Source organism: Setaria italica, chromosome I (assembly GCF_000263155.2).
Source record: "Setaria italica strain Yugu1 chromosome I, Setaria_italica_v2.0, whole genome shotgun sequence".
Classification (NCBI taxonomy): domain Eukaryota; kingdom Viridiplantae; phylum Streptophyta; class Magnoliopsida; order Poales; family Poaceae; genus Setaria; species Setaria italica.
Genome location: NC_028450.1, coordinates 38392364 through 38406627, shown reverse-complemented (window position 1 = coordinate 38406627; position 14264 = coordinate 38392364). Strand labels below are relative to the sequence as shown.

General features: G+C 44.8%; 1 protein-coding gene and 2 pseudogenes across 1 annotated transcript in view; 2 read left to right on the top strand and 1 right to left on the bottom strand.

Annotated features, from left to right (window-relative positions):
* Positions 1-677: 677 nt before the first annotated feature.
* On the top strand, positions 678-2968 carry LOC101769665 (annotated as a pseudogene).
* A 6195-nt stretch (positions 2969-9163) lies between these two features.
* Positions 9164-11168, bottom strand: LOC101769262 (annotated as a pseudogene).
* Positions 11169-11354: 186 nt separating this feature from the next.
* Positions 11355-14264, top strand: part of LOC101784901 (DIS3-like exonuclease 2) — a 5360-nt gene continuing 2450 nt past the window's right edge. The window contains exons 1-4 of the mRNA XM_004953900.3: positions 11355-12049; positions 12138-12191; positions 12270-12335; positions 13225-14247. Coding sequence (XP_004953957.1) covers positions 11633-12049; positions 12138-12191; positions 12270-12335; positions 13225-14247 — 1560 coding nt within the window. The 5' untranslated portion in view covers positions 11355-11632. The remainder of the gene's footprint in view (positions 12050-12137; positions 12192-12269; positions 12336-13224; positions 14248-14264) is intronic.

Here is a 14264-nt window from a genome sequence, read left to right as displayed (position 1 = left end):
AAATGCTTATTTACTTTCAAAAGTGAACACATGTTCTTGGTCGATGTTATTACTTTATAAATATGAAAATTGAGCACATGTTCTTAGCCGATGATGCATTCTTATTACACTGAATTAGCTATATCTGAGCACTTGTGCATTAGGCGATGATGCAAATTTTTTTCCTAACCCACTTGTTGAATGCTGAAAATGATCTATTGTTTTACTGAGACATGCTTTACATTTTGTAATTGCAATAGATGAACCCTGTCGAGCAGAGACGCATGCTTGTGATAAAAGCTGCTGCTTTTGTGTCTGTCATCTATGCATACTTCATGAGTAGGCTGAGGGTGGCACGTAATTCATAGACTCGGATCTCATATGCCCCAATGAGTGCCATGAATGAGGAACGCCAAGCCAACCTAAATAAAAATTTTAATTGTAATGACATACAATGTGTAAACATGTTGTGTATGCGTAGAGCTCCCTTTTTCAACCTGTGTAACCTGCTTAAGGACAAAAACTTGCTAAGAGACATAATAAACAGTACTGTGGAGGAACAAGTAGCAATGTTTCTCCATGTTGTGGGACACAACTAGAGATTTAGAGTAATCTACCAAACATTTAGGAGGTCCATGGAAACAATCAGTAGGTATTTCAGAGAGGTCTTGTATGCTATTGGTGAGCTTAGGGGAGAGATGATAAGGCCACCATCAACTGAGACAACACTTAAAATCAGAACAAGCCCAAGGTGGTATCCTTATTTTAAGGTAATTAAATGAATCTAAGGTTTAACTCTACCTAACTGCAGTTCTGACCAAACTTTAATCACAAGTCTTGCTATAATGTAGGACTGTATTGGTGCAATAGATGGTACTCATGTTCATGCTAGAGTACCAGCAAAGATATCTGCAGCATTCAGGGGTAGGAAGCACTATCCTACTCAAAATGTGCTTGCTGCAGTTGACTTTGATCTGAGGTTCACCTATGTGCTAGCTGGATGGGAGGGATCTCCACATGATGCCCTCATTCTAGATGATGCTCTAGAGAGGGATGATGGGTTAAGGGTTCCTCCAGGTACTTGTAACAGAAATTTTTAAACAAACCACAAATGGAATTTCACATAACCACAACAACTGATTCTTGGCTACCTAATTAATTGTTTAGGTAAATTCTACCTAGTGGACGCTGGCTATGCATGTCGTCCTGGATTTGTGCCCCCTTACCAAGGCACTAGATACCACTTGAAAGAATATGGTGGAAGAAATTATCCTACCAATAAGAAAGAGTTGTTCAACTTGAGGCATTCAAGCCTAAGGGTCACAGTTGAGAGGGCATTTGGGACTTTAAAGAATCAATTCTGTATTCTAGACAATAAGCCCTACCACCCATTCAAGACACAAGTCAAATTAGTTCTTGCATATTGTATTCTTCATAATTAGATAGTTGGCCATGGTCAAGATGAGGTTTTTCCTGATGAAGCAACATGGGAACATAATTCTAGTAGTACTGCACCTGCTGATGGTACTCAGACAGATGACAATGTAGCTTGGGGTACTAGAAAGAATGAAATTGCAAATGATATGTGGAACAATAGAGGCACCTCTTATGTGTAGAGCTTGTTGTTTTGTGTGCAATGATCAACTGTTGTTCTGTTAGCTGAGCCTATGCACTTGTGTAATGATGATGTAATAATTTGTTGTATGAATAACCAAACTGAGGCTATGGACATGTGTAATGATTATTTCATCCTCTATTCCTTTTAACTTCACTGAGGCTAAGTACATGTGCAATGATAATTTATTCCTCTATTCCTTTTAACTTCACTGAGGCTAAGTACATGTGCAATGATAATTTATTCCTCTATTTCTTTTAACTTCACTGAGGCTAAGTACATGTGCAATGATAAACATGCATGAATTAGTGCAATGATGATAAACACGCATGAATTAAATTCTATTTTGTCTGATCATATGGTAATGGGTTTGTGCAATGATGTTAAGCATGCATTTCATTTTGTTAATCTGAAACTGGTGCAATGTATGACTGACTTGATTAGGGATGGCTGAGGAGGTTGGTAGGATTGATCTGGCAGTGGCTGGTGAGGTTGTCCAGGTCGGTGAGGACGGTCAGCAAGTGCAGGCTGGTGCTGAGCAGCGCCCTAGGGGTGCTATGCGCTGGACTAGTGCTATATCTTCCTTTGTCCTACGCCGTATGTTCCAGCTGATTGAAAGTGGTGTTAGAACACACAAGGGCTTCAAGGAGGTGCACCTAAACCAAGTTGTCAAGTACTTGCAGGAGTTTAGTGGCAATGAAGTGATTGGTACTCAAGTGTATAACCACTTAAGGAAATGGAGACAGATATGGATGAGGGTGTCCAAGCTTAGGGAACTCAGTGGTGCCCTCTGAGTTGACGAGACGTGCATGATCAGCCTTGATGAGGAGCACTATAAGGGACACATCAAGGTGTGTGGGATGCCTAGATCTTTCTTACCTTATTTTTATCCTGATCTTTTAGTTTTATTTCTAACTGATCATACACACTAAAATTACGCACACCCTAAGGACGCTGAGTTTTTGAACAAACACATAGAACTACAAGGAGATGGTGATCATTTTTGGAAATGGTTTGGCCACTGGCAAGTATGCTATGGGTTCTAATAAGGCTCTAGGTAGCCCGTCTAACTTTACAGATGGCTCAATCAAGACTGAACCATATGATGAGGAGAAGGCAGCCAAGTGCATTGATGATGTTGCTAAGGTCTTTGGAGAAGCACCCAAGGATACAAAGGAGGTCACTAGTGGTTCTATTCCTAGCAACAAGAGAAAGAGGTTTGTCCTCACTGAGGAGGATCATGTGGTGATGACCAGTATGACTGAGGCAGTGAGGGATGTTGCTTCTGCTATCCATGAGACCAAGGTTGAGGTGTTGAACCCTGATCTGTATAGTGCAGTGATGTACATGCTAGGGTTCAGTAGGAGGCTCTGATATGTGCTTTCTTCCATTTAGTTGACAACAAGGCTCAGGGTGATACTTTTGTCAACATGATTGAGAACCATCGTGTCCTTTGGCTAAGGACATGGCTTGCCAAGAATTACTACATGTAGATCTATCTACATGCTTGCTGACTGATCTGTCTTTTGTGGAGTGAAGCTACCATCTTGCTGCTTCCTCCTTTTGTTTAGTGACTTCTTTTGTGCAGGATAGAGCTGACTGGAGCTTCCAACACTATGCTTCATTTCTTTTAGTTTGAGGCAGCATGCTTGTCTCTGTAGGTACTTACCTTATGGCTGGTTAGTATGGTTAGGTTGTGGTCTGAGAGAGGCACAAACTGTGGTTGTGGGTTAAGGTGCTAGTAGCACATGCATTAGCTCTGTGATGATGTATTTGATCAGTCAGTTACATTGCCTATGATGTCATGGATACTTGGTCATGGTTGCAGTTATGGCCATGGATTTATTTCATGAACATTCATCCATTACCTTCTGTTGATTCAGTCAGTTACATTGCCTATGAAGCCCTTATTCATTCATGCATGATCTGAGTACAAATCCATTGCCTTTATGATGACCTTATTCATTTGTGCATGAGCTAAGCACAACTCCATTGCCTATTATGATGTCTTGATTGATTCATGCATGCTGAGCACAACTACAAATATTTGTTTACATTCATACTTGATTCTTTTTTACAACTCACACATTGTATTGCTGCATTGTAACTAATCTAGTACTTCAATTATGACTTGGTATGTTGTGTTCTATGGGCGCAAAACTGGCATCTTCTCCACCTGGAGGGATTGCCATGAACAAGTCAATGGCTTCAAGGGAGCCTGTTTCAAAGGGTACAAGACTGAAGAAGAAGCTTGGGCTGCCTATCACAATCAACATGTTGATCAAGGCCCTGCTAAGTTCAAGGGTGTCAAAGAACTGAACAAAACAAGCACATCAACCAAAAATGTCACTATCATTGTTCAGTTTATTATTATCCTAGTTTTATTGTACAAGTTTGTATAATACTTTGTTGTAATATTGAGACGTGGTATGAGGACCATTGGTATGAACCTGTTGTATGAGCAGCTGGCCTAAAAACTGAGCGGTGGTAACCTCACCAAATTCAATATTGAGGTATTCAAACTCTCGTACATGCAGCCAACCAAACACCTGCCTTTTCTTCTCTGTTTCCCAGTTTGTAGCTCATACATGCAACCAAACATGTGCTCTACTCATCATGTCTGTTTTCAAGCAGGTAACCAAACAATAAGGACGCGTTTGGTTGGCTGTAGGAGCTTCAGCCAGGGTCGGCAGATGCACGGTTCCAACGATTGGTTGCCTGCACTGGGAGCGAGGCCAGGCCTGCTGCATGCAATCGGGGATAGTGAGCCAGGCTCCAGAGAAACGAGAACGAATTCCATTTCTCCGGAGCCAGGCCGGTGCGAGTGCGTGAGTGAACACATGGGAGAGCGTGCAGACACAAAAATCTACTTTTGTGTGGAGCGTACAGGCAACCGAACAAGATTAGTAGCTGGCCTGGCTGCTTGCATACGCTAACCAATAAAATGGACCTATTACTGAGCCAGCCAGGCCACTGCGAGCCTGCATGCAGCGTACGAGCTAGGCTGTGCTCCCCAGTAAACCAAACGCACCCTAACCACCTGCATGCAATCAGCCTGTCCCGGCTTAGCCTGGATACCAGATACGAGCCAGGCTACCGAGGGAAACGAACCAAACGCGCCCCCAATCACCCGCAAGCTACATCCAGCGATCCTGGACGAGGGCAAATGCAGCCATCCAATCGCACCCTATGCGCGCCGACTCCTGCACCGCCTTCGCCCTGAACGCAGAGTACCAAAGCGTGAACCTCCTCCGACTCCGATTGCCGCGATCAGCTCCTCCTCTGGTCTTGCCGCTTGCAGCTGCTTGCCTCCACCCCTGGATTCAAATTTCTCGCGGTGACGCTGATGTTCCTCCATCTCGCAGCGCTCGCCTACTCCCACGCCGCCTTCCCCCATCTCCCGCACTCTTTGGCCACCCGCCGGTGCTGCCTCGTCTCCGAGGGCTCCTGGTTTGCCGGCGTATTCCTCGGGAACTCCCTCTCTCCATCAAGCCCATCGAACCAGTGGTGAGTTTATCTGCTTCTTCGTCTCCTTGTGTTGGTGCTGTTTAACTTCATTTTTTTGGCCGCAGTGGGGATCTCAGTGGCGGTGGAGCGGCGTGGCTGGTGGCAAACCCCGGTGGTGACGTGAGAAGATGTAGAGAAGGCTGGATTTCCCAGCAGCTTCGTCGCCAACACCTTTCTCTTCATCCAGGTTGGAGCTTTGCTGCTTTTTTGTTTGGTCACATCTGTTAGTGCTTTGTTTTAGTCAGGCAATCACTTGTTTATGCTAGCAGCATATCAAAAAAAGGAGGCTATGATTTCTTGTTTCCTGATGTCGAAGTGGAGTTCTGGATTGTACATGGGTTTCATTTTTGGATTGCCACTGCATTTTCATATTCCTTATTTGATTTGGATTTGTAGTGAGAGGAGTCAGTACTGGTGGTGTATCACCTCGTGCATAACTGATTAGTGGTGAGAGGAATCACTGGTCTTCTTTCATTTGACAGTCTCTGCACTATCAGTGATATGCCACAACCTCCTATTTCTCTTTCTCTTCCTCAGAACAAACTGATCCAAAAATGTGTTCAGAAGGTTCTGGATTTTGGGAGGAAGGTTTGGAGGTAACTGCATCCTCTCAATCTAATTTTAGTTTGAAATCAATTCAGCAGGTGGAATGTTCCTACTCATGGCTGTAACCCACTAAGATGTGAAAGAGTTTATGTTTTTAGTTAGCACTGATGTCTCTAAGTTAGAGAGTGATGTTTATTAAGTTAGAGTGGTTTAAGATGCTATAAGGCAACTGATTATTTGATTGTGTTTCTCTCTTGACTGCAACTCCAGTTTGGTAAAACAATGTCACTCACCCAAAGCTTGGTTGAGTGTAAGGGTGCGTTTGGCAGAGCTCCCAGAGCTTATTCTCGGCTGAATCCAGCAGGAGCTCTGCCAAATAGTTTTTCAAAGAGAAGTGATTCTCTGTTGATTCGGTGAAGTGATTCTCTGAAATGAACTAAAAGGATGGGAGCTAAAAAAAGTAGTTTCTCTTGATACTGTGAAGTGATTCTCTACCTTAATTTTAAGAGTTTATGCTAGAGAATAAAAGAGAATCACTTTTAGTTACGGAATCATTTTTCTCAGTGAATCAGCTCCTAGAATCAGATGGAACTCTACTAAACAGACCCTAAGTCCCTATTTGGCAGAGCTCACAGAGTTGATTCTCTATTGAATCCAGCAGGAGCTCTGCCAAATACTTTTTCTAAGAGAAGTGATTCTCTGCTGATTCTGTGAAAAGAACTAAGAGGCTGGGAGCTGGAAAATGTGGCTTCTCCTGATTCTATGAAGTGATTCTCCATCCTAACTTTCAGAGTTTATGCTAGAGAATCAAAGTAGAGATTTACTTTCAGCCATGTAATCACTTCTTTTCGAGAATCAGCTCCCATAGAAAATTAGAATTAGATGGACTAGGAAGGATCAGAACTGGTTACAAGGTCTGGTGATAATCTTGGTTTCCCTGGAGCTGGGACTCAATTCAAATATAGCGTGAGAACTGAGAAGATACATTCGGTTCGGTTTATTAAACAGGTTATTAAGCAAGTAACGTTACCATACCACCGTCCGATGTTTTACCGCTTCCAGATAGGGTAGTTAAACCGTCCGACGGCGGATTCGGGCGCTAGCAGCTTCGTAATCCGTATAGAAAAACCGTATTGCCTCTCCCGTTCACATTTGACTGCCCATCCATTGTAGCCCATGAGAGGCACTATTGGGTCGGAAGCAGCCCAACCAATAGTCCTTTTTGCCAGGCCATCTCTCTTCTTGCCTCTCCTCCATAAATGCCCTTTAGCCTTCCGGTCCATCCCGTCACAACTCGCCCCAACTCTTCACCGCAGTGCCTCCATCTCCGCCCCCTAATCCCCTTCCTCGGTTCCTCCTCGACGCGGCAAGTCGGCCAACACATAAGGTGCGTCCTCCTCCCCTACCATGTTCTAGCAGAGGGGTGAGCGAGGCGGCTGTAGTGTTCTTGTTTGGTGACGGACAACATCTTTCAGAAAGGGAAGAGTGTAGCAGTTTTGGTTGATATTATACATGTGTGTACAATATTCTTTATGGTTTTTTTGGACGACTATTCTTATGTGATAGGAACTGATGTTAGACTATGCTTCTATTTTTTAAGGATATATCACATCTTATTTTTGAAGAGTTGCTTTGTGCCGATGAGAGAGGCACCTGCTAACTGGAATCAAGTCCACCAGTCAGGAATTGAAGTTCAAGATGGACAACAATATACCCCGTGCTTTTCAGTGGGTAATAGCGTCATCAATGTCGTCAGCATTGACGATTGGGGAAAGGAACAAGAAGATGAACATGTGTCGTGGTGTTGAGTGGATAACGGTCGTCTGCATGCCACCTATTTTCATCTTCGGTACAGCAGGTGCAGCCAACATCGTGTATTGCAAATCCTTCTGGAGCGGCTTCCCATGGTGGCTGCCCATTATCATGTTGACCGGCGTCTACCCAGCAGTGGTTTTTTTTGGCCATGGGGCACATCACCCTCTTCTTGCCGGAGGCACCCTTCGCGGCGCGGGAAGCTCTCTTCAATGTCGGTTACAAGGGGATTGGCCTTGTTATTGCCTTGACCTCTGGCTTCTCGATGTTATTTATTGACCAGCCGTGGGTACTCATCACCTGGGCTTGCCTTCAAAGCGCCCTCATTGCTACCATCCTTGCCTTTTGGGTCTGCCTTGTTCGCGCCTATGGGAAGCAAGGAGCTACGGGAACAAAGTCGTAGCGGCTTAGATGGTAGGTAGAATTACAATAATGCGCCTTTTTTGGCACTCTCTCGCCTCTTGGATGGTTAATCCTTTCCTATAAACAGTCGGTGCCAGTTTATCGTTATTATTTAATAATGTGCTCGTGTGCTTGTACAACTTGTTTTATGTATATGTGATTGGCTTGTGTCTTGCTTCTTAGCTTATATTTTCATAAAACGAACTTATAAGCTTACTGATCAGCAAGCAAAAACAAACAAATTTGATCAAGCAATACAGCAGAAATTAGAATAACAACTGGTCATTTTAAACCGGCAGCAAATAATATATTGTTACTTATAAGTTGTTGTATGGTGTGTGCAATTTACTCTTAAGATATATTAACACGAGCATACCCACTGTGGATCAGCCACATCTCTTTGTGGCCTACCAGTCTCTTCACCTGCCTTCTCAAGCATATATATAGGCTTGATCAAATTTTGGAGTGGACAAAGCTATTCTTCAGAAACTGCTAAACACTATTCTTCAGATTTTGGAGTGGGCAAAGCTAGAAGCAGTAAAAAAAAACATCCCAGTAGCTGTAACATCAATAGACGTTAACGTTAACCATCTAGTTTCCAAAGTTTGATAAAGACCACACTAGGAGTAGAAGAATGTCTTTGTGCAAAAAGTGCAAGGTTGGGTTACTAACTTAAACAACAGTAAGAAAAGTAGCATCATGACCGAATGTATCTGAAGCAGGGTATGGCAGCACAACATTTTTCTATATCTCTCGGTGCAAATGGCGACTTGTGAAGTGGTATATTTACCTTTGGAAAAAAAATGATTTTTCATCTGAAAGACTCCACCACGTTGTCCATACTCCCTCATTATCTGAATGTTCCACCACAGTTATCAACATTGCACAGATTCTATTTCCTAAGAAGTGTGCCATAGCACATATGTTCCTTCTCTGTCCCCTAAATTACATTACTATTCTGAAATTCAGTGATCACAGGGGAAACTATTTCAAAGGCACATAAGCTCAGAAAACATGACACATAAATATTGCTTTTTTTTGAAGAGAGGCTGCAAGAACATTGATATGGGGATTTATATTTTTAGAGAACACTGTGGTACTGAAATAAAACAAGACCCAAGTTACTTTCTGGTTCGCTAATGTGATGGCACTACACCTATATACACCGGATAGCCTGCATCTGCATTATCCAAATTTTCTGCGATTGCTTTTCTACTCTGTTTATCTCTCATGTCAATACTCCTAGTCCTAGCCTTTGATCGAAAATGAAGAAACCAGCAATCAACACCGTATTAATAATGATCACACACTATCAAGACAACTGACAACTTGTTCAATTGATGGCCTCTGCCAAGGATCAGTGCTAATGCACTTGCACGCAATCTCAAGGACCAGCAGCAGTTGCTTCTTATGCGCTTTGCTCCATATCAGTCTGTCGAAAATCTGCTCTTCCTTCGTTTCAGACTTCATCTGAAGAACCCAAGGGATCAAGTCCCCGGATCCCTTAGACTTGGACGCATCCACAGGGCGTTTGCCAGTGAGCAGTTCAAGCAAGACTACACCAAAGCTGAAGACATCTCCTTTGGTGTGGCAATCACCGATTAGCTATACTCTGGTGGTATGTACCCTAAGGTACCTACTAGATCGGTAGTCACATGAGTGTCATAGGGCTATATTAGTCGTGCAAGCTCGAAATCAGCCAGGCGTGCATCGAAATTTTCATTCAGAAGAATATTACTGGACTTTACATCTCTGTGGATAATGTTGGGCTCGCAAACCTTGTGCAAGTAAGCCAGCTCTTTGGCTGAACCCTGAGCAATTCGGAGCCTTGACTCCCATTTCAGCATGTAACCACCATTTGACCTCTCCTGCAGCCAGTAGTCCAGGCTATCATTCTCCATGTAAGAGTAGATCAGCAGCCTATCATTTTCATAGCGGCAGTACCCTCTGAGGGTTACAAGGTTTTTGTGTTGGGCTTGTGACAGTGCTTCCACCTCATCATGAAACTCTCTTTCCATCTACCCATAGTCACCAGAGAGCCTCTTCACTGCTGCCTTTGGTCCATCAGGGAGATAGGCCTCGTACACCAGATCAAATCCGCCACATCCTATTATGTTGGCATGATCGAAGTTGTTTCTTGATCTGATGAGGTCGCTGACAGTTAGCTCCTTCACTGCAGAATTCTGAAAGAACACCGGCTTTGAGTAGGAATCATACATTTCATGACAGAAGCCATTAGTATCTTCATAATCAATAGCGCTGACGTCCCTCTTTGACATGTTCGCTAAAATGACAGCTAAAAACATTGCAAGGGGGGTCAGTCCGATGCAGATTGCGGCCCCTAGTATTTTGTTTTTCTTATTCCTGGTACTTGATGCAGGTTGTATCTCCTTGTCATTAGGAGTTTCCAGAGGCAGATTTAGGTTGCAAGAACTCGACCTGCACAAACCAGGGTTACCCTCAAAACTTAAGTTGGAGAAGGTGAAGAAGTGCCCTCCATTTGGGATCAGTCCCACCAGGTGATTGTGAGCCACACTGAACTTTGATAAGAAGGTGAGCACTGTCAGGGACGATGGGATTGGCCCACTGAGATTATTGGATGAGAGGTCAAGAACCTCCAAATTCTCCTGGACAATGCATCAGGAATGCTCCCTTGCTAAAATCCAGCACATGTAGCTCCCTCAATCTTAATTGTAGGACACAAAAGACAGCAAATGAATAAGGTTGAGGAACAACAAGATATTATTACGCCATAACTAGTATAATTAGGAATATCTTAAACAACTACACATTGTACACCAACTATATCATATCGCCAATATGTAAATTTGCTTGTCCATCAAACGCGCTCAAGAAAATAAAGAATACGCGTCAACAACAATTTTGTATAAAAAATGCGAAAAATAATGTAGTATGGCAACAAAAGGCTACACAATATAAAAAAAGGAAACTTGAAGAGTAGAGTTTAGAAGGTGCTTATGCCAAATTTTTATAAGCTTCATTCATATAATAAGACTAGTCTCACTGCACAGTTTCATCACACGGTTCGCAAGATTGGAAACTAGCTAACTGTGTCTGTTGATTGTTATGGGATAAAACTCCTCTTACGTATGATGAAACTCATCATTCTCTCGGCATAAATATCTTACCAAATTAGCAAAATTGATAATATAACATGAAAATTAATGCTTATAAATTTTTTCATAAAACTCCTACAGAAACTGACTTAAAAGTACAATATCGGTAGTGATACGGTACGATCTCGAAGGTGGCGTGCACGGCCGCACGGGCGCTGCCTGAAGCCCATGGGGGCGAAAGCGACGGGTCCTTGGAAAAGGCGGAAAGCGAGGCAAGTCGGCGCGCGGGCAACCCTACCCGCCGCCGACCACCCCCGACCCCGCTGCCGTCCTCGCCCCGCAAGCAAAGCCGCAAGCGCCGATGCCAACACGTACTCCTCCCTCCGCAAGCCACAGCAATATACCAAGGCCGCCCTCGATTATACTAGCGCCACCACCCCACATCCGCTTCGCGAAGCAACACATCTCCCTCCCCCCTCCTCGTCATCCTCCTCCTGGCCCCTCCTCTCTCTTCTATCCCTTCCTTCCAGTCCCCTTCTCCTCTCCCCGCGCCCCGACACCTCGTTTTTTCCCCCCATCGGTGTCGACGAGGAGAGCGACGAAGCGGAGGGCGCCCCCGCCAGATCTAGGGTTCCCTCGCCGCGTTTCCTTCGAGGAGAGATAGAGCGAGAGAGGGAGAGGGAGGCCGCACATCATGAGGGCCACCGGAGAGCACACAGCTGCGGTGCCCATCCCCGCACCGCCGCCGCCGCCTGCGGCAGCGGCTTCCGCGGCCGAGGAAGCCGAGAAGGAGAAGAGGAAGAACCGCCGCCGCCCCACGCGGCGCTCCAAGCAGGCGGGCGCGGCGACGCCGGTCGCCGCGCCGCAGGGCACGCACGCGGACGCGGCGGGGCCGTGGTCGGTCAGATCGATGCCGCCCATGCACGTGGGCGGCGGCGCCCGTGTCGACGCCGAGGCGGAGGCGACCGCGGCGGGGACGAGCCAGTCCTGCCCCCTGCTGCCCATGCCGAGGCCCGCGGAGACGCTGGCGGGGAGGGCGGGAGGGGGAGCTCCGGGGAGGCGCTACTTCCAGCCTCACTGGCCTGAGGGGACCGTGGAGGAGGCCGTCAAGGTATTTGCTGGTGCCATGGGAGGTTTGCAGCTTACTGGTCGTGATTTCGCGTGAGCTGACACACTGATTTGGTTCATCTTCTATGCAGAGAGGGTATGCGTTCGTGGGGAAGTTCCGGGTGAATGCGCACAACAGAAATGAGGCAAGCATGGCTCTGTGGTCTGATTGCTAATATTCTACTGTTCCCTTGCAACTGCGCGGTAACGTTTGAATTTTGCAGGCGTACTGCACAATTGATGGCATCCCGGTGGATATTCTCATTACAGGGTTGGCGCAAAACCGAGCGGTATGTACACCTCTGCATGCATGATGCGCTAATGATTAGTTGCATTACAAAGGCACCCCCCATAAGGAAATGTTAGTGGATAATTGATAATGCAAAGGCAGTATGTCACGCCAAGCTCGTGTTTCTGTTAACTGGTTACCATATCAGGAGGAATAAAAAAAAAACATGTCAAATTTGGCGCTAAATTTGACTCAGGACAAAATTCAGTACGGAGCTGTTGTGCCTTTCCTTCCTGTGATCTAGCATCGCCAACTGTTGAGTTTTTGTCGTGTCATAGAATGGGTTTCTCTATTTGTACTGATAATAACTCGTGACTTCTACACAGTAGGCACATAACATATGGCCAGCTTGCTCCCTGCACAATTGAATGAAGCATGCACTACCTTTTTATGCTCTTAATGTGCTTTCATGTTGTACTTAGTCAGGACTGCAACCAGCAACTGAATGGCATTCTCTTGGAATAACATGTGACCATCTTAATTTCTAAGTTTGTGGATTACACAATAGCTTTTGCAGATGGGTTTTGTCTTATGATCATTCTGTTGGGTTTTAAAGTGTTCTGTTGCAGATGGTTTGCTCTTTTTCACCCTTTCCTGCGGTTAAGTTTATCTTTGGTGTTGCATGCAAGAGTCTTATCTGTTTCTTTACCAATAGTCCTATCAAAGATTATGCGACCTATAGAAACAACTAATACTGTACACATTTTAGTGATATGTATATGTCTCATCCTGATGTGTTGTCATATAGTTTTTTACAAGTGGTCAGGTTCTGCTTGTTTGCAGTTGCTATACAATTCTGCTCTCTAGCTGTGCCTATTTATCTATGCTTGGCGAATTTATGAACCTATACAAGTTACGCCGTATCATTTATCTCATGAACTACATTGCAGGTTGAAGGTGATCTTGTTGCTATCACACTGGATCCTGTTGTTCACTGGACTAGAATGAAAGGACCGAACGTTGCATGCAACCCTGCGATAGGAGGAGATTCTGGGGTCCGTGAGATTGGTGAAACAAATGGGTATCATAGTCGGAAGAAAGGACAAGCAGATGCCGGCTGCAGGTTTGAAAATTGCAGTAATGGCGTACCTGGTTTGGACAGGATGCATCTCCATCACAAGAACAGTGGTTTTAGTCAAGCTGTTAAGTGTGAAAATGGGAATGCTACTGTCCTTGAAAGTAACGAGAGAGACTTGAATGGTGGAAAGAGTGAGGATGCAAGAGCATTACAAAGGATCTGCGCCATGATACAAACTCACCCAGGTAGACGTCCTACCGGGAAAGTATTATCAGTCATGAAGAAGTCCCCACGCCGTGACGCCATTGTAGGTTTCCTTGCTTCTTTTCCAGAGTTCCCTGGTGGAGAGCAGCAGAAAAATCAGATGGGTGTAAGGATGATGAACAACAGAGCACAATCGGTTGTTACAGGCTTGATTCATCTCTTGCCTACTGACCCCAAATTCCCCCAGATGGTTGTTAAAGTTAGCACTTTGCCGGATAGTGTCCGGCAGAACCTAAGAGAAGGTGATGCAGCTATAGAGAAGGAACTGGTTGCTGCACGACTGGATGAATGGGATGAGGAAAGTCTCTATCCCTATGCACATGTTGTACGGTTCTTGGGGAAGGGTGGACATGTTAAAACACACATGGATGCTATATTATTTGAGAATGCTATATCTGATGCTGAGTTTTCCCCTGAGTCGTTGGCATGCCTTCCTGACAATTGTTGGCAGATTCCTCAGAAAGAACTTGAAGCAAGAAAAGATTTGAGGAAGGTCTTGACTTTTACAATAGACCCTCCTACTGCATCGGATCTTGATGATGCTATATCAATTGAGATACTATCAGGAGGAACTGTCCGTATTGGGGTTCACATTGCAGATGTTTCTTACTTTGTCCATCCAGAGACTGGCGTTAGATGCTGAAGCTC